The 26,681-nt window shown below is 46.0% G+C and overlaps 1 protein-coding gene across 12 annotated transcripts in view; it reads left to right on the forward strand.

Annotated features, from left to right (window-relative positions):
* Positions 1-26,681, forward strand: part of SYNGAP1 (synaptic Ras GTPase activating protein 1) — a 758,031-nt gene that overhangs the window by 476,649 nt on the left and 254,701 nt on the right. For all 12 annotated transcript variants that reach the window (XM_078641656.1, XM_078641652.1, XM_078641655.1 and 9 more), the window contains one exon: positions 3,875-4,429. In XM_078641656.1, the coding sequence (XP_078497782.1) occupies positions 3,875-4,429 (555 nt within the window). The remainder of the gene's footprint in view (positions 1-3,874; positions 4,430-26,681) is intronic.

Below are 26,681 nucleotides of genomic sequence, written 5' to 3' on the forward strand. Positions count from 1 at the left end.
ATGACCTCATATCAAGATAGAAGGGAACCTATCAAGATACATGGGTATGCATGCAGATCACAGATAGATGAATTTGTATCAAGAAAGATAGGCACACAATGAGGAGATGGGACGTATCGAGATATGTGGTTATATATCACGATAGATGACCTCATATCAAGATAGAAGGGAACCTATCAAGATACATGGGTATGCATGCAGATCACAGATAGATGAATTTGTATCAAGAAAGATAGGCACATAATTAGGCAAATGCATACTTTATGGGAGAGATGGCCACAAACTGAGATTGATGGAAACATATCGAGATATATTGTCATATTTCATGATAGACACATATTAATATATATGGGCCACAGCAAGAGTGGCAGGCACAGATCTAGCTAGATGGGCACACAGGAAGATGAACAAGCGTATATTGGGGTACATGTGTGTGTGAAGAGGTTTATTTTTGTATTTGGAGTTTTGTATAGTGCTGTGTGTTGCCTCTGGTAACTTCAGAGCATCGACAGGCAAGATAGATAGGTGCATTCCAAAACAGATAGGCTTGTGATGTGAGATCAGCATACAAGAGAGAGTTGGACACTTGATGTGATAAAAGAGAACTTAGGGCCATATGTAGTAAGCCAATTTGCGATCGCAAACGCTGAAATTCACAGAATTTCAGTGTTTGTGATCGCAAATTAGCAGTGTGCAATGTAGCACACAAAAACCCTCTTGCAAAATAAAGGATTGCAAAATTTGTGATTTCCTATTTTGTGATTGCATTTAAGGAATTGCAAATTGCGATTCTTTAAATACAATGTAATAAGCAGATAAAGTTCGATTTGGCCTTAAGGAATCGCAAATTACCACCAACTTCAAGTTGGTGGTAATTTGCGATTTCCTTTAAAAAATCACTTTTTTGCTTTTTTAAAAGTGCCAAGTGGTACACATTCATGACCTTAGGGCATGTATGTGCGCCACATGTGCACACGTGCACGTTTCAGGGGTGCAACAAGGTGTCCCTCTGGAACCCTTGCACCCATGAAATTGCTCACGCAATTTGCGAGTACCTGTAGAGGCCCATAGTAATGAATGGGAAGGTATTCCTTGATTGCAAATCACAAATTGCAATTCTCAATTAAGGAATATTAAGGAATCGCAAAAAATACTGCGATTCCTACCTACATGGCATTTTACGACTCCTTAATAGCGGTTCCCTAAAAATCGCTATTAAGGACTCGCAAAACTGCTGTTACCTACATCTGGCCCTTTGTGAACTAGAAAGAGCAACAGCACAGGTATGAAAATTAGTGGATGAGGAGCAAGATATAAGGATAGACACACCCCTTGCTCCAGTCTCTTTTGCTTTCCATCTTTCTCTGTTTTCTTTCTCGCCTGTTCCCTCTTTCTCACAAACACAACACTCCTATACGCGCTCACTCACCCACACACAGTCTCCAGTCATTCATTCTGCTCTTCTCCTATACTTCCTGTCTCACCCCTTCTCTTTCTTTTTATCAGTGTCTCACTCTCTCTCTTTGTTCTTCTCTCTTTCTTTTTTTCTACCTCTCTATTTCTTTGTCCAATTCCATATATTCCAGTCATTCTCTTTCTCCCCATCTGCCTTTTAATTTTCCTCATATCTTTCTTTTCCCTCATTGTCCTATCTCTCTCTCGCTCTTTCTGTCTCCTGAGCTGCTCTTTCTCCTCCCTTTCTCCTCTCTTGCTCGCTCTGTTTCTCTGTGAGTTCCCTAGCTTGTTTCTTTTCTGTTCTCACCTGGAGTCTAGATTTTCGCCTGTGTATTTTGACTGTTATCCGTTAAAGCATCATCAGAAACGAGCACTAAGAGGTAACCTTTCAGGTTTTCTGCACAGACCTTGCAACATTGGATTGACTGGCCAGATGGCTGGCACTAAACTGTATCAAAATACTCCTAATGAAACTGCACAGGTAGGAGGTCTGGGCACAAATGGATGTTAGACAAGTGGAAAAGTTTTAAAAAAAAGAAGGTTGTGCCATTCATGGAAACTGTCAGATATTCAGGCTTCCCTGTGACAAGGCTTGTTATTCAAATTGCTCTCATCTGTGTGAACACAGTGAATGTATTTAAGTGCAGACAATTATTGTTTCAAGGCATTCTCTCTCTCAATACCAATCCCTATCTAGCCCTGCCTTTCTCTCAGCACTTTCTTCCTTACCTCTTGTGAGTATGCTCTTTGTTTCTTTCTCTGCTATCATCCTCTTTCTTTTCGACTCTCGCCACGTTCTTCTTCTTCTTTCTCTCTTTTCCATTTCTCTCTGTCCTCTCTCTCTTTCTCGCTCCCTTCCTTTCCCTCCATCTCTTTTCCTCTCTTTCTCTCCTTCTCTCTTCCCCTCTCTCCCTCTCTGTTTCCCTCTTTCCCTCTCTCTCTTACCCCTCTCTTTCCCTCTCTTCCCCCTCTCTCTCTGTCCCCCTCTCTCTCTTTCCCTCTTTCCCCCTCTCTCTTTCCCTCTCTCTCACACTCTTTCTCTCTCTCTCTCTCTTTCCCACTCTCTTTTTTAAGCCTGGGCGGACTTTCTGGAGTTGGGCTATGCGAAACTCCACAAAGTACAAAAAAACCTCTGCCGCACTACGCGGAGCTCCGCAACCAACAGAATGTGTTTGATGAATGCCGTTTGCAGTGATTTTCAGTGCCGGGTGTTTGTCCGCACTGTGCAATCATAGCGAATGGCACCATGCACAGCTCAAGCGGACGCTGCTTCCTTTCTGCCTCTCGAGTCAATTTTTTACCCGAGCAGCAGCTTTCGCAACGTGAACGGACGGTTTCTTAATGAGAGCGGTCGCAAGAACATGCGACCCCTCGCAATGAGAAATCTGACCACCCTCGTTGACAAATCTCACTGGGAGGTTGATTTTTCATGCTCGCGCTCCCCAACTTGACAATGGCGATCGCGAACGAGGAAAAATCTCGCCAGGAGGTGGATTTTCATCGCTTGCGCTCGCCAACTTGATGTTGACGAGGGCGAGCAAGGGAAAAAAACTCCGTTACCCGGAGCTGCGTTTTTTGCAAACTCCGAGAGCCGAGTGGAGTTCACCGCCCAGGGTTAATCTTTTTCGTTCTCACTCTGCCTCTTTCCCTCTCTCTCCCACCCTCTCTCTTCCCCCTTTCTCACTCTGTTGCTCTCTCTCCCCTCTCTCTCCCTCTCTCTCTGTTTCTCTCGCTTTTCCTTTCTTTGCCTCTCTCTCTCCCCCTCTCTCTCTGTCTCTCTCTTTGTTTCAATCTCTCTTCCCCTCTCTTTTTATCTGTCTCTCTCTTTCCCTCTTTCTCTCTCCCTCTCCTTCTCTCCCTTTCTTCCCCTCTCTCCCTTTCTTCCCCCTCTCTTTCCCGCTCTCTCCCTCTCCCTCTTTCTCTCTCTCTCTCTCTCCCTCTCTCCCCCTCTCTACTTCCCTCTCTTCCCCTCCCTTTCCCTCGCTCTCCCTCCTTCTTGCTCCCTTTCCCCCTCTCTTTCCCCCTCTCTCTTCACCCTCTCTCTTCCCCCTCTTTCCCTCTCTTCCCCTCTTCCCCCTCTCTCGCTCTCTTTCTCTCCCCCTCTCTCTCCCTCTTCCCTCTCTCTTTCTCTTCCCCTCTCCCTCTTTCTCTCTCTCTGTCTTTCCCTTTCTCTTACTCTTCCTCTCTCTTTCCCTCTACCTCTCTCCCTCTCTCTCCCTTTCTCGCCCTCCTTCTTTCTCCCCCTCTTTCCCTCTCTCTTCCCTTCTTTCTCCCTTTCTTCCCCTCTTTTTCTCTCTCCATCTGCCTCTCTCTCCCTTTCTTCCCCTCTCTCTTTCACTCTCTCTCTTTCCCTCTCTCTTTTTCTGCCGCTTTCTACCTTCCTTACTTCCTCTCATCTCCCTCTCGCTTACCATGGCAGGACAACAGCCGCCGAGTGGACAATGTCCTCAAGCTGTGGATCATCGAGGCCCGGGACCTGCCCCCCAAGAAGCGCTACTACTGCGAGCTGTGCCTGGACGACATGCTGTACGCGCGCACCACCAGCAAGGTCCGCACGGACAACGTCTTCTGGGGGGAGCACTTCGAGTTCAACAACCTGCCGCCGGTGCGCAACGTGCGGTTGCACCTCTACAAGGACACGGACAAGAAGCGCAAGAAGGACAAGAGCAACTACGTGGGTATGGTGAACGTGCCCATCACCAGCATCAGCGGGCGGCAGTTCGTCGAGCAGTGGTACCCGGTGAGCCAGCCTAGCTCGGGCAAGAGCAAGTCCAGCTGCCCGTCCATCCGTGTCAAGGCGCGCTTCCAGACCATGAGCATCCTGCCCATGGAGCTGTACAAGGAGTTCGCTGAGTACGTCACCAACAACTACCGCATGCTCTGCGCCGTGCTGGAGCCGGTGCTCAGCGTCAAGAGCAAGGAGGAGGTGGCGTGTGCTCTGGTGCACATCCTGCAGAGCACAGGCAAGGCCAAGGTGAGCGGGGGTGCTGAGGGGGTTTATGCACAGGCTGCAGAGAATGGGCAAGGCCAAGATGAGTGGGAGTGGGAGTGGGGAGTTCATGCATGTCCTGCAGAGCACGGGCAAGGCCAAGGTGGGTGGGGGTGCTGAGGGGGTTTATGCACAGGCTGCAGAGAATGGGCAAGGCCAAGATGAGTGGGAGTGGGGAGTTCATGCATGTCCTGCAGAGCACGGGCAAGGCCAAGGTGGGTGGGGGCTTCATACACATGCTGCAGAGCACGGGCAAGGCCAAGGTGAGTAGGGGTGGGAGGCATATAGGTTCTCTTCCAGGGGATCCTCATCAATAGTCGGGGACCCCGGAAACAAAATATACATATATGTGAGAAACATATATGAATATATATATCTATATACATATATGCATACATACAAATGCAGCTGTCCAAAAAGAAAAGCTGAGCAATGCTACAAGAATTCCCTTTGCACACATATATACCTTCAACACGAAGCAGTGAAGAAAACAAAGAGCATTTGAACTGCTTTAATGTGCAGCAGAAAAAACATAATCCTGCAAAGAGGAATGACAGCATTGCCAGCTCACAGGCTGCATTGCAGAAAACACTCAGTGTGAAAAGCTGAAAAGCTAACCACACAGAAACACATAGGAATAAACTGGCACCGTGCCTTTACGGCAGCCATAACCCCTAGCTTCCCATCATGCCTCAGGGATGACAGTTAGGTCAGTTGTTCTTTCCGGCTCCTTCTGTCAGGACCCTGGTTACTACAGCTCTTGTTCTAATTGCTGTCAGAAAATATCTACTATTTTTTGGCCAAAACCTACTTACTTCAACATCTTTTGGCTTTTAAAGTAGATTTCTACTTTTTTTGTGAGAATTAGGCATATTTTTCCTCTCAGAAATGCCATCTCCCTATGACTCTTGCCCTTCCTGTGGCAAAAAGAAGGCTAGATCAGATTCACATTCTGTCTGTATCCTTTGCCTTCCTGAGGATCATGATCTTAAGACTTGCAAACATTGTTAGTCCCTGTCCAGGCGTACTCTGAAAGACAGAGAGAGGATTTGTCTTTATGGGCTGGCCCATAAGGGTAAAGCTTCTTCTAGAGGCAGGTCTCCGGTGAAGAAGAGAAAGGAGAGAGCAAGATCCTCATGCAGAAGTAAAGTTCCAGTTTTCTCTCCCTCAGCGTCGGGATCGGCGCTGAAAATACCTTCACCGGCAGCGAAAACACCGACAAGAAGACCATCGACGGCGGGATCCCGTCGAGAAAATACCAGTCGTCGACGAAGACTGCAGGTACGTCACACCCTCAGCCATCGTCAACCCGGCAACGATCGGCGTCGAGGAGTGCGGGCTTGCACAACGTCAAGAGTTGGATCTCTGTCATCGCCACCAATACGGCGTTCGATGTCGAGACATGCTCCGCGATTGCCAGTAGAGCTGCGATTGGCGTCGAAGCGGGCATCTCGGTTGCCTTCAACCAGGCGGCGGTCAATGTCGAGACAAGCCTCATCGTCGCCAGTAGAACGACGATCGACATCGAAACAAGCGTCTCCATTGCCGTCAACCAGGCGACGGTCGACGTTGAGACAGGCATCGTCATCGCCAGTACGAGACATTCAACGTCAAAGCAGACTCCTCTGTCACTGACCAGGCGGCGGTCAACGTCGAGGACCAGATATTTTTCATTGGTGAAGAAAGATTCATAGTCAGGACCAAAAATCAAGTATTCCAGATGGCGTTCGACGTCGAGACGGCGGTCTCCGTCAACGTCAAGAAAGGACATGACATTGAGAAGAAGTTCTCCGTTGATTCACACTTTAGCTTCTCCCGGACGCTCTGCGTCGAGGACAAGGTCGATGAGGTTGATTGCTTCAACGTCAAGACATTCGAGGTCAAAGCGGGGAGAGAGGTCGACGTCGAGTAGAAGATCCCTCTCGAAAGACTCACTGGTCCTGGTTACATATAGTCGTTCGACGTCGAGGCACTCCCCTTCGATGTCGCATCGCTCCTCCTGGCACCGTTCAACCTCCAGAGGACGCATGGAGTCATCGCTTTCAGCGGCGAGCTCTCCTCAAGTGATTACGACGAGAAGCTCTTCTTCTCCATCTCCAGAGGCACGACAATCACCAAGACCAACGTCTCCAAGAGTGCAGAGGTCTCCTTCAGTAAATCTGCCGCCAAGATGGCTCCTTCCTATCAGCCATTGGCAGAAAGATGCTTCTGGGCAAGCTCGACTGCCTTTGGACTATTCCAGTCTGCTACACAGATCCCCGTTGGAACGATTAGTACACGAGGTGGACAGATCACCTGTTGCTCGGACCAGGGATTGTCAGGACAAATCTCCGGAGCATAGACCATCTCATGCTCATCGGAAGAGAATGAGAACACCGTCTTGGTCTTCTTCTTCTTCATCTCACTCTTCAAAAAGGGACTATTCACCTACATTTACGGATAGCCCTCCTTCTAGACTGTCACCTATCGATTACATCAATACATTTCACGATGTCCTCACTAGAGGAAACAGTGACAATATCTCAACTGGTATCATTAGGTAGGACAGTTAGACACGCATGTGCAATATATTACATGAAAGAGTATTTGGGATAATCTTCCTAATCCTTTCAACCCGGTCCTGAAGATGATCCCAAATACTCGGATCGAAACATTGTTGACTTGTCAGCGCAATTGATGGCGCACCCTTGTCGTGGTTCCATAGTATCTGCTATCAAATTGTCAAATAAGATTGTTAATTATTGACTGGAACCACCATATTCACTGTACATATTTTGCCACTCATGCACCTTACGCCGTTCCTTGCTGATAACACATTGTCACTTGCGTCGCCACTTTTTGTGTCACGTACACAATTGAGCACCAAGTCCAATTCGGGTTGTTTTATGGATTTCTTACCCACAGTGCTATTACAACTGTATTTCTTCTTATAATTTCGTACTCCAATATATGTTGCCATGTGCACATTCTAAAAACCGACCATGAGTCTCCCTCTCTTTCATGTAATGTATTGCACATGCGTGTCTAACTGTCCTACCTAATGATACCAGTTGAGATATTGTCACTGCTTTCATGTACCTACCCTAATCTCAACATGGTTTATGGGTTTCACTCCTGTCGTTTAATACAAGTCTTCACTAGAGGAGCACTGAAACTGAACATAGATATGTCAGCTTCGCAGGCTTCCACCTCTATCATATTCAAGACTCTTCATCAGCAGATTGTGTCTAGACCTTTGCTTCCCCTGGTTCCTGGTCTAATCGAACCAGTGATGGACGTTTTTCTCACCCCATCCTTAATTAAAGCTGTCCAGCGAGGATTCAGAAAAAATATAAGCTGACGGCATCGGATCCCCCACCAGATCTCGGTAATCATCCGGCAGCAAAGAAAACTCATGCAGTTGCTTCTTCCTCCTCTGTCCCTCCAGACAAGGAGAGTCAAGCCCAGGAAAGGTTTGCTAATCCGCAGCATCTTCCTTGAAGATATCAAGCGCTGCTGCCCTGTTAGGACGCTACAACAGGTCCTTATGGGATTCTTTGGAGCGTTTTAAGGAAAAGCTGCCAAAAGAGTACAGAAAAGATTTTGCGGGGATTCTCCAAGAAGGGGCGCTGGTTTCTAATCAGGTGATTAGTACTGCAGTAGACGGGGCTTCTCAGGCTGGCCATTCATATGCACACAGCAGTTGTGCATGAAGGTCTTCATGGCTGCGCCTAACAGCTTTAAAGCCAGAGTCTCAACATCGGATTTTAAGTCTTCCATTCTCCGGAACATCTCTTTTTGGTTCCCACACCGATGAAGAAATGGCTAGGCTGAAGGCTGAGCTGGATATACTGAAGGCGGTAGGCCTAGAAAAGAAAAAATAGAATTCAGACGCAGATACAGGTCTTGCAATCGCAAAAACTACAAACAGAGGGTTCAAACTCCTCAATGGCAGCAGAAGCATAACCAGCAATCAAGGGCTCAGTTCCAAAGCCATAGAGGTTCCAGAGGCAGAGGAGGACAACATCAACAATCGTCATGTGCAGCCAAGACTTCAGAGAAGCAGTGATTTCTGCTTCCTCTAGCGCCGTTGCCCACTCCAGTGGGAGGAAGTATTTCGAATCACGTGGCAGAGTGGCGCAAAATAACAAAAGATCAATGGGTGCTAAATATACTGAACAATGGATACACACTTCGTTTCAGTTCAGCAACAAAGAACATTCCTCCACTCAAGTCGCATCCCCACCAACTAAAATAGCTACGTCAGGAGGCGTCAGTCCTCCTCCAGAAATTGGCTGTAGAAGAAGTTACTATGGCTTAAAGAGGAAAGGGGGTCTATTCCAGGTACTTTCTGGTACCAAAGAAAGACCAACTGCACAAATAGAGACCTATCCTGGATCTGCGATCTCTGAACAAGGTCATTTGGAGAGAGAACTTTTGCATGTTGGCGCTACATCAAATATATCCGCACCTACAAAAGGGGGATTGGATGTGTTCGATAGACCTCCAAGATGAGTACTTCCACATACCGATTGCTAAACGTCACCGCAAGTTCCTGAGATTCATGGTGGGCTCCAAACATTACCAATTCCGAGTCTTACCGTTCGGCCTAAAATCCGCACCAAGTGTATTCACAAAATGCATGGCGGTGGTAGCCGCAGCTCTGCATTGTCAAGGCCTATTTGTGTACCCGTACCCGTACCTGGACGATTGGCTGTTGAAGGGTTCACTTTCGAATTTGCCTAAATCTACTTCGCCGTTTAGGCCTTCACGTGAACCTGGACAAATCTGTCCAACAGCCCACGCAAACTCTACATTATCTGGGTGCCACCATAGACTCTGGTATAGGAAAGTGTTTCCTTTGGAGGGATGACTGGTATCGATGAAACAGAAGTGCAACTCTCTACTTCATGTGCACCAAGCATCAGTGCGGCAAGTGGCCTCTCTTCTAGGGTCGATGGCCTCTTGCATATTTCTCATCCCCAACTCCAGATTGAGAATGAGACCGCTGCAACAAGATCTGGAAGACAAATGGGACCAATCTTCAGGACATTGGGAGGATCGTCTTCTCCTCTCCCAAGCAAAGTCATCCATTCTGGTGGGAGTGCCCTTCCACCAGTCTCTTCCACAGCAATCCTGATCACGGATGCATCTCTCCAGGGATGGTGGGGGCGAACTTGGGTTTTTATTTATCATTTATTTTATTTATAAAGTTTTATAGAGTGCGAACCAGAACCAAAATAGGGTATCAGAGCGCTTTACATCAGGCATAAGGTGAAACATTCAAAGGGAGCAAATGCATACAGGGAAAAAAAATAGTCTGCGGGTAACGGGGAGTAACACCATTGAGAGAACTTGTTCTGAAACACAAATAGGAAGACCATTCAAGTTTGTGTGGGTCATCATTTCTCTTGGCAACAGTGAGAAGAATGTTCTGAGCCCAAAACCATTTAAATATATGCAGGTCATACATTAAGCACACCAGCGAATAACAGTAGTTTGGGGATTGTCGCTCTTGTGACGTGGTTATCTTAATTTAAGGTAGGAAATTGCTCATCAGGAATCATTTTGTTTCCTTTTTGAAGAGAGGGAAAGAGGAGAATTTTCTGATGCGAGATGGAAGGGAGTTCCAAATTCTGGGAGCTGCCCCAGAGAATGCTCTGTTGGAGGTTTTAGACTTTTTGAAACGTGCAGGTTTCAGAAGTAGATTGTTTGCACTCCTTGAATGTCTGTTTCCTCCAGATAGGCTGAGTTTTTGGGCTAGGAATTGAGGGGTGTTGTGGTGTAGCGCCTTATGTGTGATGCAGGCCTTTTTTAGGTGGATTCGGGCTGCGTACGGTAACCAGTTGAGTGCTTTCAGGTGTGGCGATATGTGATCAAATTTCCTAGAGCCTGTTAAAAGTCTTGCTGCAGCATTGAGACAGGCCTTTAGCGGGGCATTTGAGAGTTTGGGAAGACCCGCGAGGGTGGATCATCCATACTCCAGTCTAGAAATAACTAAGGATTGGACTGCAGATTTGAGGTCCGCGTTCCCGAGAAAAGGTTTAATTTTTCTGAGATAGCTGAGATGGAAGCGGGCATTTTTAGCCAATGAGTTGACGAGGTTTAGACTCGATTCTGATTCAAACGGACAATACAACCACCATGTATTACTTGAACAAACAAGGTGGAACACAATCTCGCCCGCTGTCATTGGAATCCCAAGCAATCTAGCACTGGCTTTTGGCAAGATATCTCTCGACCACTGCGGTACACCTTTCAGGAGAACAAAACGTGCGGGCAGACGATCTCAGTTGGCACTTTGAAGAACAAGAAGACTGGAAGCTCAGCGACGACGTAGTGGCAGACATCTTCCGTCAATGTGGTCGACCACCCATCGACCTCTTTGCAGATGATCTATACAAGAAATGCCACGCCTTCGTGTCCGGATTTTACCAGCCAGGAATGAGAGGGAATACTCTTTTGATAGACTGGTCCGGAACATTTGCATACGTCTTTCCTCCTCTTTCTCTCATTCCAAAGGTGGTGACCAAGCTTATCCGATCCAGGATGAAGATGATCCTGATAGCACCGGACTGGCCTTGTCAATGGTGGTATCCGGACCTATTGCAACTCTCAATATGTCCACACAGGAGGCTGCCGTGTAGACCGGAACTTCTGACCAAAATGGGCGGGAAGATTCTGCACCCCAGCCTTCCGTCGCTGAGCTTGGCAGCCTGGCTCCTGAAGTCTTGCAATACGGACACTTGAATCTCCCTCAGGACTGCATGAACATTGTGAGGGAGTCGAGGAGACCACCCTGCAAGACATTCTTATTCTTTTAAATGGAAGAGGTTTTTCTTGTGGTGTATGCATAATGGTTTTAGTCCAACTAGTGAGCAGGAGGAGGTAATCTTGCCTTATCTTCTGTATTTAGCCAAGTCTGGTTTGAAGTACTCTTCTATAAAAGTTCATTTGGCGGCCATTACGGCCTACAGAAAATCACATTACCAGCCTTCCTTTTTTCAACTCCAGGTGGTCAAAGATTTCCTTTAGGGGTTGAAGAAAGTTTTTCCTCCTGTCCGACATCCTTCACCTCCTTAGGAGTTGAATATTGTTCTGTCCAAGCTTATGGGCCCTCCTTTCAAGCCCATTCATAAGCCCACTTTACAGCACCTAAAATGGAAAGTTGCTTTTTTAATAGCTATCACGTCAGCATGCAGAGAAAGTGAAATCCAGGCACTCTGCTCAAAGGAACCATACACGGTTTTCCATCACAATCGGGTGGTTCTGAGGACTCACTCGTCTTTCTTACCAAAAGTGATGTCCGACTTCCATGTTAACCAGACAATTTCCCTTCCCTCTTTTTTTTACCAATCCTGCTAATCCATCAGAAAGGTCTCTTCACTCACTTGACCTCAAGAGGGTTCTAAAATTCTATTTGGAAGGAACAAAATCCATTAGGACATCTGACCAATTATTCTTAAACTATGGTGTCATCAGGACAGGTTTTCCAGCCTCCAAACGATCTATCCCGAGGTGGATAGTGTCCTGCACTAAGCTGGCTTATCAATTTGTCAACAAGCCTCTATTGGTTCCCTTTAAGGCTCACTCCACTAGCGGATATGCAGCTGCAGTAGCTTTCTTGCATAATGTACCGATGGCCGAGATTTGCAAGGCGGCAACTTGGAAATCGGTTTACTAGGCACTACTGTCTTGATTGTGACTCCAGAGCAGATACCCAAGTAGGCCAAGCCTCCTTGAGGAATTGGTTCCAATGCTAGTTTCATTAGAGTCATGATATTTTCTCAATACCTGTTGAGTTTATGCTTATTGTTTGCCCGCAGGTTGAGGGGATGGGCTTGCTATTCTATCCATATGCTCATGACTATTGATGAGGATCCCCTGGAAGAGAAGGATAAGTTACTTACTTGTAATCCTAGTTCTCTTCCAGGGGTATCCTCATCAATAGTCATAAGCAACACACCCACCTCCCTGGGCAAATGATTACGATAAATGTCATTTCTTTGTGCCCTGGCCTACGGGTCTAGGCAAAGAACAACTGACCTAACTGTCACCCCTGAGGCATTATGGGAAGCTAGGGGTCATGGCTGCCTATGTATTTCTATGAGGTTAACTTTCCAGCTTTTCACACTGAGTGTTTTCTGCAATGCAGCCTGTGAGCTGGCAATGCTGTCATTCCTCTTTGCAGGATTATGTTTTTTCTGCTGCACATTAAAGCAGTTCAAATGCTCTTTGTTTTCTTCACTGCTTCGTGTTGAAGGTATATATGTGTGCAAAGGAAATTCTTGTAGCTTTGCTCAGCTCTTCTTTTCTGTATAGATAGCTGCATTTGTGATTTTATATATATATATATATATATATATATATATATATATATATATATATATATATATATATATATATATCCAACATTTGCAGAGTCCCAATTTGAAAGAGCCACATGGAAAATCATCTTAACCGTCAATTTAATGGCAGCATGCTGACAGCAATTCATTTATGAAAGGCAAACAAGTTCAAACCATCAGTATAGCCAGACGCGTTTCAGGAGGTAAATCCTTTCATCAGTGGCTTTCAGGAAGGCGAGGAGAAAGCGTTCTTTGGCGCAGCCAGTTCTTAAGTGCCCCACTCCCGCCCTCATGGGCGTGGCCTCACGGCGTTCTGGGAGTTGAAGTCCGCGCCATTACAAACCTCAGTGGGTGCAATATCTCCAAACCACAATGTCCATATATTAAAGGCACCCTTCAAAAAGTATTCTGCCCTGCTTTATTGCTGTCACTGAAAGGCGAACAGACACGTTCTGCAAAATGCCTGCTCAATTCCGTTCCGCTCAATGCTTCACTGGGCGGGATTAATTCTAATGGTGCATGAATTTAAAACGCCTCTTCCTGTCACCGCAAATGCCACTGATGAAAGGACTTGTTGTTCTGAAACGCGTCTGGCTATCTGATCACAGGTGTGTGGTTTACGAAGTGCTCCTGCTGGCAAACTACCAATAAAGAGCCTATTGTAACCTCTGGGCAGCCTGTTTCCATATTGGGTCCCTGCTTTGTTGGATTTGTAACGGCCTCCCAGGTCGTGGATGAAGGCTCACTGCTGTCCTGGCGGGTCCGACGCAGCATCACAGAACGCTGCGAGTAACGGAACAGAGGCAAGCTGGAGCCTCTAGCAGGGGGAAGCCAGTTTGAAGCTCGAGGCAGTGTTCAAGCAGAGGAGGTGCCTTCGTGAACTTGGTGCACTTTTAAAAGGACAAAATTGACTAGAGGAGACGCACCCACTTGGGTAAATTATCATGCACTACGAAGCCCAGAATGCCGTGGGGCCACGCCCTGAAGCGGGCGGGATTAATTCTAATGGTGCATGAATTTAAAACGCCTCTTCCTGTCACCGCAAATGCCACTGATGAAAGGACTTGTTGTTCTGAAACGCGTCTGGCTATCTGATCACAGGTGTGTGGTTTACGAAGTGCTCCTGCTGGCAAACTACCAATAAAGAGCCTATTGTAACCTCTGGGCAGCCTGTTTCCATATTGGGTCCCTGCTTTGTTGGATATATATATATATATATATATATATATATTCTTCTCACATATATGTATATATTGTTTCCGGGGTCCCAGCGTATCGGCGGGAATATTCATATGCTTATGACTATTGATGAGGATACCCCTGGAAGAGAACTAAGATTACATGTAAGTAACTTATCCTACTGGTTCATGCACATCCTGCAGAGCAGGGGTGGGAGGCAGAGGGGTACTGGTTCATGCACATCCTGCAGAGCACGGGCAAGGCCAAAGTGATCAGGGAAGGGAGGTACAGGGGTACTGGTTCCTGTGCAGCAGAGATAAAGGCCAAGGTTATTAAGCAAGGATGGGATGGAATGAAGGTAAGGATATCTGAACTAGTTCATACATTACAGGGACTGGAAGATGTATGGACGGAAAGGAAGGAAGGGCATTCTGGCTGCTCTGGTACTGATCCCACAGAAATCAGAACTCCAAAGCAAGCAGTGAAAGGCTAGGATGATGGGGCCTGTGTACTATACATATAATGATAGACTAGGATTCGCAAGGTAAGCATGGAAGGGAAGAATGTCCACTATGGTTCATATGCAAGGCTAGGCAGTCCAGAGTAAACATGGGCAGGACTTAAGGAGAGTGGTTTATATACAGAGTACGCTTGTCTAGTAGCGTATAACTACCTGCGGATATATTTATAATAATAATCCACATTTGTAAAGCGAGAACAATCACCCGTAAGGGTCTCTAGGCGCTGGGGCCGTCGGGAAGATTAAGCAAGCTATTGCCCAGAGTCACATGGTGCTGGGCTAATCCGCCGCCGGCACCAGGGATCAAACCGTGATCCCCAGATTCCGGAGTCAGTCGCCCTGGCCACGGCGCCACACATAAGGTAAACCTACCCAGGGTATGAATGACATGTCTGAGTATAGATATGCATACAGGGTGCAGTACCGACTATGGCCAGACACCAAATACATGGTGGTGCAAGCGAGCTGAAAAACAGCACTGTGTGAATAATGGTTTTATTTCACGCCCGATTAACAAGACTCTGCTTGTTATTATCCCCTACAGTACAACGAGAGCGTGTTACATAGGGATACCCTCCTGGTGGGAACAACTGGTTCCTAGGGATACCATATCCTGGCATTAGGGCAAAAAAACTATTGGGATCAGAAAGGTCATGAAGAATGCCGGTGTGGCCCAACACTGCGGGTACCATGAACATGGCAGAAACATGTTGACGATCTGGCAGTAATGAGGGGTGTATGAATTCTTAATTCTTTCCTGTCACCATCATTCTTCACGTTTTTAGCTCTGGCCAGTGGGTCCAGGAATACATTTGTGACTAGTGACACCTCCGAGCTAGTTTTAACTTTCACTGCACTTTTCTTTTGGTGATCCCATTATATTTTGCCGAGAAATATTTGTATATTTTACATGTTTGTATTGTCTTGCCCTCCCTTTTGCTCCACCCCAGGAGTTGGTCTGCACGGGGGTGTACTGAAGCAAGCCCAATGATGTAGCATGTCACAACCTTGTGAGTGAGGGCAGCATTTTCACACTTTGCTCGTGCCACCACCGAGATCATTACTCTCTACTCCTCTTTGTGTGTGTTATTATTATATACAGAGAGGCAAGGATGTGCAAGGTGCGCAAGGCCAGGAGGGATGAGAATTACTGGTTTAAATAAGGAGAGGCAAGGAGGTCCATGGTAAACATGGATACCACGGAGGGGAACAGTGTTTGTCTGGTTTATATATGAGGCTAGGCAGGCCAGTGTAAACATGGTCAGGACAAAAGAGACGACTGTCTACTCTGGTTTATATACGAGACTAGGCAGTCTGGTGTAAGCACAGATACAACAAAAGAAAAGAAAGTCTACTCTGGTTCATATACAAGGATAGGCAGTCTGCTGTAAACACGGATAGAACAACAGAGAAGAGTGTCTACTCTAGTTTATATACGAGGATAGGCAGTCTGCTGTAAACATGGATAGTGCAAACACAACAATGATGGACAGAATGTGGATCAATGTCACACATTCACCCCAGTCCAGAGATCTGGGCCCAAATCCATCGTTTTTCCACTCCACACCACCCTGGGTTAGACAATGGCGATATGCAAATCAGCGCTGACCCTGTGCCCCATGGGAACAGTCCAGTCCGAACTACAAAAGCCATGTCCTTCCCAGAACGGAAACAAGCATCCGAGGACCGGCCCGGTTTCGAGGTAACACCTCTCATCAGCCCGGCTAGCTTGCTTCCAGTGGTGTGGAGTGCCTGGGACTCACGTCTGAGCATCCCCAGTACACTTAGAGCGGTAACTGCAAACACAACAATGATGGACAGAATGTGGATCAATGTCACACATTCACCCCAGTCAAAAGATCTGGGCCCAAATCCATCGTTTTTCCACTCCACACCACCCTGGGTTAGACAATGGCGATATGCAAATCAGCGCTGACCCTGTGCCCCATGGGAACAGTCCAGTCCGAACTACAAAAGCCATGTCCTTCCCAGAACGGAAACAAGCATCCGAGGACCGGCCCGGTTTCGAGGTAACACCTCTCATCAGCCCGGCTAGCTTGCTTCCAGTGGTGTGGAGTGCCTGGGACTCACGTCTGAGCATCCCCAGTACACTTAGAGCGGTAACTGCAAACACAACAATGATGGACAGAATGTGGATCAATGTCACACATTCACCCCAGTCAAAAGATCTGGGCCCAAATCCATCGTTTTGCCACTCCACACCACCCTGGGTTAGACAATGGCGATATGCAAATCAGCGCTGACCCTGTGCCCCATGGGAACAGTCCAGTCCGAACTACAAAAGCCATGTCCTTCCCAGAACGGAAACAAGCATCCGAGGACCGGCCCGGTTTCGAGGTAACACCTCTCATCAGCCCGGCTAGCTTGCTTCCAGTGGTGTGGAGTGCCTGGGACTCACGTCTGAGCATCCCCAGTACACTTAGAGCGGTAACTTCAAACACAACAATGATGGACAGAATGTGGATCAATGTCACACATTCACCCCAGTCAAAAGATCTGGGCCCAAATCCATCGTTTTTCCACTCCACACCACCCTGGGTTAGACAATGGCGATATGCAAATCAGCGCTGACCCTGTGCCCCATGGGAACAGTCCAGTCCGAACTACAAAAGCCATGTCCTTCCCAGAACGGAAACAAGCATCCGAGGACCGGCCCGGTTTCGAGGTAACACCTCTCATCAGCCCGGCTAGCTTGCTTCCAGTGGTGTGGAGTGCCTGGGACTCACGTCTGAGCATCCCCAGTACACTTAGAGCGGTAACTGCAAACACAACAATGATGGACAGAATGTGGATCAATGTCACACATTCACCCCAGTCAAAAGATCTGGGCCCAAATCCATCGTTTTTCCACTCCACACCACCCTGGGTTAGACAATGGCGATATGCAAATCAGCGCTGACCCTGTGCCCCATGGGAACAGTCCAGTCCGAACTACAAAAGCCATGTCCTTCCCAGAACGGAAACAAGCATCCGAGGACCGGCCCGGTTTCGAGGTAACACCTCTCATCAGCCCGGCTAGCTTGCTTCCAGTGGTGTGGAGTGCCTGGGACTCACGTCTGAGCATCCCCAGTACACTTAGAGCGGTAACTGCAAACACAACAATGATGGACAGAATGTGGATCAATGTCACACATTCACCCCAGTCAAAAGATCTGGGCCCAAATCCATCGTTTTGCCACTCCACACCACCCTGGGTTAGACAATGGCGATATGCAAATCAGCGCTGACCCTGTGCCCCATGGGAACAGTCCAGTCCGAACTACAAAAGCCATGTCCTTCCCAGAACGGAAACAAGCATCCGAGGACCGGCCCGGTTTCGAGGTAACACCTCTCATCAGCCCGGCTAGCTTGCTTCCAGTGGTGTGGAGTGCCTGGGACTCACGTCTGAGCATCCCCAGTACACTTAGAGCGGTAACTTCAAACACAACAATGATGGACAGAATGTGGATCAATGTCACACATTCACCCCAGTCAAAAGATCTGGGCCCAAATCCATCGTTTTTCCACTCCACACCACCCTGGGTTAGACAATGGCGATATGCAAATCAGCGCTGACCCTGTGCCCCATGGGAACAGTCCAGTCCGAACTACAAAAGCCATGTCCTTCCCAGAACGGAAACAAGCATCCGAGGACCGGCCCGGTTTCGAGGTAACACCTCTCATCAGCCCGGCTAGCTTGCTTCCAGTGGTGTGGAGTGCCTGGGACTCACGTCTGAGCATCCCCAGTACACTTAGAGCGGTAACTGCAAACACAACAATGATGGACAGAATGTGGATCAATGTCACACATTCACCCCAGTCAAAAGATCTGGGCCCAAATCCATCGTTTTTCCACTCCACACCACCCTGGGTTAGACAATGGCGATATGCAAATCAGCGCTGACCCTGTGCCCCATGGGAACAGTCCAGTCCGAACTACAAAAGCCATGTCCTTCCCATAACGGAAACAAGCATCCGAGGCCACTGGATTCAAGATAGCCTGGCTGATGAGGATTATGAATCCGAAACCGGTCCCAGGATGCTTGTTTCCGGTCCAGGGAAGACATGGCTTGGCAGTTCGGGCTGGACTGTTCCCATGAGGCTCAGGGTCAGACTGATTTGCATATAGCCATGTCTGAACTGGGGTGGCTGAGCGAACTAAAGAATGGTGATGGATTAAACCCAGATCAGTTGACTGGGGGTGAGTGTTTGATTCACTCAAACGCTCCGTCCATCATCCCCTTTTGTATCGCTTTGTTCGCCCTAAGTTGGCAGGGTATGCTCAGACGTGAGTCCCTTGTTCACTTGGCCACTGGATTCAAGATAGCCTGGCTGATGAGGATTATGAATCCGAAACCGGTCCCAGGTTGCTTGTTTCCGGTCCAGGGAAGACATGGCTTGGCAGTTCGGGCTGGACTGTTCCCATGAGGCTCAGGGTCAGACTGATTTGCATATAGCCATGTCTGAACTGGGGTGGCTGAGTGAACTAAAGAATGGTGATGGATTAAACCCAGATCAGTTGACTGGGGGTGAGTGTTTGATTCACTCAAACGCTCCGTCCATCATCCCCTTTTGTATCGCTTTGTTCGCCCTAAGTTGGCAGGGTATGCTCAGACGTGAGTCCCTTGTTCACTTGGCCACTGGATTCAAGATAGCCTGGCTGATGAGGATTATGAATCCGAAACCGGTCCCAGGATGCTTGTTTCCGGTCCAGGGAAGACATGGCTTGGCAGTTCGGGCTGGACTGTCCCCATGAGGCTCAGGGTCAGACTGATTTGCATATAGCCATGTCTGAACTGGGGTGGCTGAGTGAACTAAAGAATGGTGATGGATTAAACCCAGATCAGTTGACTGGGCGTGAGTGTTTGATTCACTCAAACGCTCCGTCCATCATCCCCTTTTGTATCGCTTTGTTCGCCCTAAGTTGGCAGGGTATGCTCAGACGTGAGTCCCTTGTTCACTTGGCCACTGGATTCAAGATAGCCTGGCTGATGAGGATTATGAATCCGAAACCGGTCCCAGGATGCTTGTTTCCGGTCCAGGGAAGACATGGCTTGGCAGTTCGGGCTGGACTGTTCCCATGAGGCTCAGGGTCAGACTGATTTGCATATAGCCATGTCTGAACTGGGGTGGCTGAGTGAACTAAAGAATGGTGATGGATTAAACCCAGATCAGTTGACTGGGGGTGAGTGTTTGATTCACTCAAACGCTCCGTCCATCATCCCCTTTTGTATCGCTTTGTTCGCCCTAAGTTGGCAGGGTATGCTCAGACGTGAGTCCCTTGTTCACTTGGCCACTGGATTCAAGATAGCCTGGCTGATGAGGATTATGAATCCGAAACCGGTCCCAGGATGCTTGTTTCCGGTCCAGGGAAGACATGGCTTGGCAGTTCGGGCTGGAATGTTCCCACGAGGCTCAGGGTCAGACTGATTTGCATATAGCCATGTCTGAACTGGGTGGCTGAGTGAACTAAAGAATGGTGATGGATTAAACCCAGATCAGTTGACTGGGGGTGAGTGTTTGATTCACTCAAACGCTCCGTCCATCATCCCCTTTTGTATCGCTTTGTTCGCCCTAAGTTGGCAGGGTATGCTCAGACGTGAGTCCCTTGTTCACTTGGCCACTGGATTCAAGATAGCCTGGCTGATGAGGATTATGAATCCGAAACCGGTCCCAGGATGCTTGTTTCCGGTCCAGGGAAGACATGGCTTGGCAGTTCGGGCTGGACTGTTCCCATGAGGCTCAGGGTCAGACTGATTTGCATATAGCCATGTCTGAACTGGGGTGGCTGAGTGAACTAAAGAATGGTGATGGATTAAACCCAGATCAGTTGACTGGGGGTGAGTGTTTGATTCACTCAAACGCTCCGTCCATCATCCCCTTTTGTATCGCGCCGTAAACATGGATAGGACAACAGAGAAGAGTTTCTACTCAGGTTTATGTACAAGGCTATGCAGTCTGCTGTAAACACAGATAGCACAAAAGAAAAGAGTGTCTACTCTGGTTCATATACAAGGATAGGCAGTCCAGGGTAAACATGGATAGGGCAAAAGAAAAGAGTGTGTACTCCGGTTTATATATGAGGCTGGGCAGTCTGGTATAAGCACAGATAGGACAAAAGAGACGAGTGTCTACTCTGGTTTATGTACAAGGCTACACAGTCTGCTGTACACATGAATAGGACAAAAGAAAAGAGTGTCTACCATGGTTTATATGTGAGGCTAGGCAATCTGCTGTACACACAAATAGGACAAAAGAAAAGAGTGTCTACTATGGTTTATATATAGGCTGTGGGGTTTTAGGTTTAAACCTATAATAACTGATGAAACCCCACTGAACGATAAATAGCCGTCGCCGGTGAAAACATATTAACACTGGGAAAAAAACTCCACAAACTAAATGCCATTCAAAGAAAGGAAAAAGAGAGTGAAAGAGTCATTTTTTTCTTCCTGAAGGTGTCAATACAATGTAACTTTGTTATACAAGCTAGCAGTAAGGAAGACTGGCTAACATTATTCTGCTTGAGTTTTGTTCTTTAGGGATGCCACTAAAATATTGTTTCTTCTTCCTTTTACTTTTTTCAGTTTTGGTGGCCTTTAGTCTAAAGATGCAGGATTTAGTTTCAGGTTTTAGGTCTAGTTTGATTATTTTATAAACTGTAGAGAATCAGAAAATATCAAACTCATATTTGATATTTTAGCTGCGTTTGATTCTTTCACTGATAGGTAAAATGGCTGGTTTCATAAAAATCTTTCCTAATATGTGTCATCACATTTACCCACAGACACTAGACTTTTGGAAAGCATTGAACTCAGTGTCACTTGTAATGCTCTGCAAAAAAGGTTATTTCCAAGTACAACAAAGATTGGAGTGATATTGTTTGTATTTGCAGTGATTCAGCTAAAAAAGTTGTGCAATGACCTGTCAAAATTGATACCCGAGCTGAAGTGATTCCCTGTAGGAGATCCTTGCCACTTGTTAGATGGTATGCTGAAAGCATCTATACCATCTTCAGAGTTAATGAGGGATGCTATTGACTTTTTAGTCCATTCTGGTGTACTGTTTTCTTATGCACAGGAACTAAAACGCAAATATTTATCATTTTGTGCTTTATGTGGCATCAAAGAAAGAGTCATCCCAACTGTGTCCCTTAGCTGATGGTTCTCAGCCCAAGGGGCTATGAATGCTGAGAGGGGCTTTTCGCAGAAGATTACATGGGAAGGAAAGAGCGAGCACACATGACCCAAAGACTCACTGAAGAAATACTGTATGGTATACTACAATAAGATGAATTTGCAAAAATCTATTTGGACCTCATATACACTATAAGTAAATTGTCTATATGCCATGTTCTTTCAGTGCAGAAAGCAAGCAATAATAAAAGCAAACCGTTCCATAAACACCGGAAAAACACTCTTTCTGTTGTTTTTAGTGGCGCGAAAATGTGTAACCACTGATAACTGTTTTTTAAGATATTGAAAATACTGGAAAAAACTCCACCAGAATTGACCACAAATAGAAACCGAAAACAGGAAAGCCTATTTACATATGAGGCTAGGCAGTCTGCTGTAAAACAAGGATAGGAAAAAAGAGAAGAGTGTCTGTTTTATATTCGAGGCTGGGCAGTCTGGTGTAAGCACAGATAGGACAAAAAAGAAGACCGTCTACTCTGGTTTATTTACTAGACTAGGCAGTCTGCTATAAACAAGGATAAGAAAAAAGAGAAAAGTGTGTCTACTCTGTTTTATACACAAGGGTGGACAGTCTGGTGCAAACACCGATAAGACAAAAGAGAAGAGTGCCTGCTTTTGTTTATATACAAAGATAGGCAGTCTGCTGCAAACTCGGATAGGACAAGAGAGAACAGTGTCTACTCTAGTTTATTTATGAGGCTAGGCAGTCTGCTGTAAACATGGATAGGACAACCGAGAAGAGTGTCTACTCTAGTTTATATAGGATGCTAGGCAGTCTGATGTAAACATGGACAGGACAACAGAGAAGAGTGTCTACTCTAGTTTATATAGGATGCTTGGTAGTCTGCTGTAAACACGGATAGGACAACCGAGAAGAGTGTCTACTCTAGTTTATATAGGATGCTAGGCAGTCTGCTGTAAACACGGATAGGACAACCGAGAAGAGTGTCTACTCTAGTTTATATAGGATGCTAGGCAGTCTGCTGTAAACACGGATAGGACAACCGAGAAGAGTGTCTACTCTAGTTTATATAGGATGCTAGGCAGTCTGCTGTAAACATGGATAGGACACCGAGAAGAGCGTCTACTCTAGTTTATATAGGATGCTAGGCAGTCTGCTGTAAACACGGATAGGACAACCGAGAAGAGTGTCTACTCTAGTTTATATAGAAGGCTAGGCAGTCTGCTTTAAACATGGATAGGACAACTGAGAAGAGTGTCTACTCTAGTTAATACACAAGGGTGGGCAGTCTGGTGCAAACACTGATAAGACAACAGAGAAGAGTGTCTACTCTGGTTTATTTACAAGGCTAGACAGTCTGCTGTACACACAAATAGGACAAAAGAAAAGAGTGTCTACTATGGTTTATATACAAGGATAGGCAGTCTGCTGTAAACATGGATAGGACAACAGAGAAGACTGTCTACTCTAGTTTATATACAAGGCTAGGCAGTCTGGTGTAAGCACAGATACAACAAAAGAGAGGAGTGTCTACTCTGGTTTATATACAAGGATAGGCAGTCTGCTGTAAACATGGATAGGACAACAGAGAAGACTGTCTACTCTAGTTTATATACGAGGCTAGGCAGTCTGGTGTAAGCACAGATACAACAAAAGAGAAGAGTGTCTACTCTGGTTTATTTACAAGGCTAGACAGTCTGCTGTACACACAAATAAGACAAAAGAAAAGAGTGTCTACTATGGTTTATATACAAGGATAGGCAGTCTGCTGTAAGCACAGATACAACAAAAGAGAAGAGTGTCTACTCTGGTTGTATACAAGGCTAGACAGTCTGCTGTAAACACGGATAGTACAAAAGAAAAGAGTGTCTACTCTGGTTTATACACAAGGCTAGGCAGTCTGCTGTGCACACAAATAGGACAAAAGAAACGAGTGTCTACTATGGTTTATATACAGGGAAGGAAGCAATTCCTTTTTGTTATTTAATCCTCACACACCCTATTGGTGTAATGCTTCATCATCAGGTTCACCCTAACTCCTAAAGGTTTGAGTGGGCTCAACCATATTTCAGGGAACTCTTAGGAGATGTAGGCCAAGGAGACTTAAAGATAAAAATCCTACTCCGTTCCCCAGGTATCCCTTTTATTCACGGGGACGTAGTGGATATTAAAACAAGATAAAAAACAGGTCTTTTTGGAGGTTATGGTCCTATAACCCAAATAATCTGCCAACATGTTTCAGCCCCACAAATTGGCCATATAGGTCCTGGGCTTTCATCAGGGCAATACAAACATTCCCTTCCTGGTGTTGATAGAAAGTTGTCCTATGTATTTGTGTTGAAGGTACAGAAAGCTGTAACCTTCGTGAAAATAATAATGGGGAGTATACTTATCTCCCATCTTTGTGTTAAAAACAATTCCGCCTATAAGGGGAATGAAAGGAGACAGAAGACATTCAATTATGCAGTATCATAATCATAGTTCTAGTGTACAATTGCACCCATCATGCACGGGTGCTCTTATTCCCATCATACCTTAATCAATAATAGTGACCGAAAACCAGAGCTGAACTAGATCACCTGATCTCAACTTGCCTAATCTGCAGCATGCGTAAAATATCGCACTTTATTTAATTCTCGTAAGTGCAAATTACCTTATCCCATGGTGAACCACACACACACACACACTCAAAGTCCAATATATAGATGATATTTACTCATACATAACAACAGTGATCACACAACTTGACAGTTATTATTACAATTTCAGATACGGTCTTAATACAGGTTTACATATCTGTTTTTCACATTTTTGCCCTATGCGCCCATGTGCCTGTACCCAATTAGAAGGGAACAAATATTTCTCATGGATCACGGGAAGGTGAGCCTTGTAGTCACACACTGTTTAGGGAAGTAAAAAGTAAACAAGCATTGAAAATGCAATAGGTCTCGCCTTTGATTAAGTTAAAGTCATTTGCTTAGCTAATGGTATTGTTTAGCAAAGCAAATGGCTTTAACTTAATAAAAGGCGAGGCCTATTGCATTTTCAATGGTTGTTTTACACTTGAAGCCATAGTGAAATAAAGTCCTTTACACAGAATCACACAACGTCAGTCAACTGCAGAAGTTTGGATTAGGATGCATGATGGCAAGTAAAACAAGTTTAAATAAAAAAAAAACACTGGGAGGGGGGAGGAGAAACACGAGAGACGGCCTGCGGCCGTCAAAGTGAAAGTTTTTGAGTGTAAGCTCACCCAGCAATTAGAAGGCACTGTGTCACACCGCAAGTAAAACAAGTAAAAAAAAACAAAAACACTGGGAGGGGGGAGGAGAAACACGAGAGACGGCCTGCGGCCGTCAAAGTGAAAGTATGGCCGGCATTGCTGTGGGGAGGGGGGAGGAGAAATGTGACACGCCTGGATATAGTGTGAAGCAGCAGGGGCCTTTGAAGTGAAGCTTCACTTCAAAGGTGTGGGAGGAGTGCGGCTCGGCTGAGCCAGAGCGCACGCCGGGGGAAGCTTGTGGGGCGGAGCGGGAAGAGCTGCAGGGGAACAGATGGCTGGCGATTTGATGCTGTGCACGCGCATTTTAGGTAAAAGCGCACGGGCACAGCATCAAATCGCCAGTTAGTTAAAGTCTGTTTAAGCCCCTATAGTCTCGCTCCGCTCAATGCGCATGCGCATTTACAGGTCGCAAGACCTAAAAACTGCAGCGTTGGGATTCCCTTCATCCCACATGACCAAACTCACATTACCCCTGTCTGTTGCTGTGCTCATGATCTGGACTTACTACTTCAAAGGTCCTGCCCCGTAGTATACTTATTTGGTATCCGTGTATCCCAGCTCATGCAACTCGCAGCTTTGTGCACCCGTTTAAATAAACAGGTCGTCTCGTATTTCAGCCCATCAGTGGGCGTGAGAATGGGACAGGGCACACATCAGCCTCGTCATTTCCTGCGCGTGTCTAGGTAGAGACTACAAAGGTCCCATGGAATCATGGGAACCGTAGTCTCGTATCCCGAATACCTAGTCCCATTGTGTCTTGCCTATAAGAAACACCAATTACCAACGTTACATGGGAATTGTAGTAAACCGATTGCTCGTCGGAATCAAAGTCATGTTTTCGAGTAAACGGGAGGTAAGCTCATGTCACACTAGTTAGAGTTCATGACAAATGCCTTCTTTAAGTTTATTCAAGTGTGGAGCCTGAGTTTGGGAACAAAGAGACCACACGAATTGCAACACCTCTAATGTGGTCTATATGATCATGTCCCCTTATGGATCCAAATATATCGGCATGCCAGCCCGGAAAGTAAAGCTGCGTATTGGTGAACATAGGAGCACAATCAGAAGAGCAATTTCAGATACGAAATTAACGGCCGACTACGTGGAGAAGAATCATAATGACAAATATTACTTTAATTGTTCATTTATATTTTCTCGCATTTCAAAGTGTTGCATTTCCAAAGAGCAGGCCTCTTGCTCCCAGTGGTCAGTTGCCACTGTGTCATATTAATAACTGAAAAGGACAGTCAATTCTTTTTAAATAGGAGAAATTTCAAGTGAAAAAACATTTATATGAAGCGTAATGTTTTTCTCCACTTTCAATTGAGCCAGTTACTTCTTAATGTTTTATGAAGCATGTTTCTTCACTTTAAATTCCTCCCATTTAAACAAATAGCTGTATTTTTCTGTCAGAAATAAGAGAAAATGTAAATGATGAGTTTTATGGAACCCATATAAACATAAAGTTAAGTCTTCAGTTTAGTTTGCTCCCATTTCAAAGTTTTACATTTACACACAGCAGGCATCTTGCTCCCAGTGGCTTCTAGACATGGTGTCATATTTATAACTGAAAAATACAGCCATTTTTTTCATGGGAATTTTTTTTTTATTTCAAATGTTTTTATTAAAATATAAGTTTTATATCAGAAGTTACATACAGTACATTATAATGCAGAAAGAAAGAAGAGAGAAAGAAAGAGAAGGGGGGGAGCGGGGGGGTTTGTCGTTAAGTCCTTCGTGACTCCAAGTATGTGTCGAGGAGCTCCCACATTC

This window comes from Lissotriton helveticus, chromosome 5_1, assembly GCF_964261635.1.
Source record: "Lissotriton helveticus chromosome 5_1, aLisHel1.1, whole genome shotgun sequence".
NCBI lineage: Eukaryota > Metazoa > Chordata > Amphibia > Caudata > Salamandridae > Lissotriton > Lissotriton helveticus.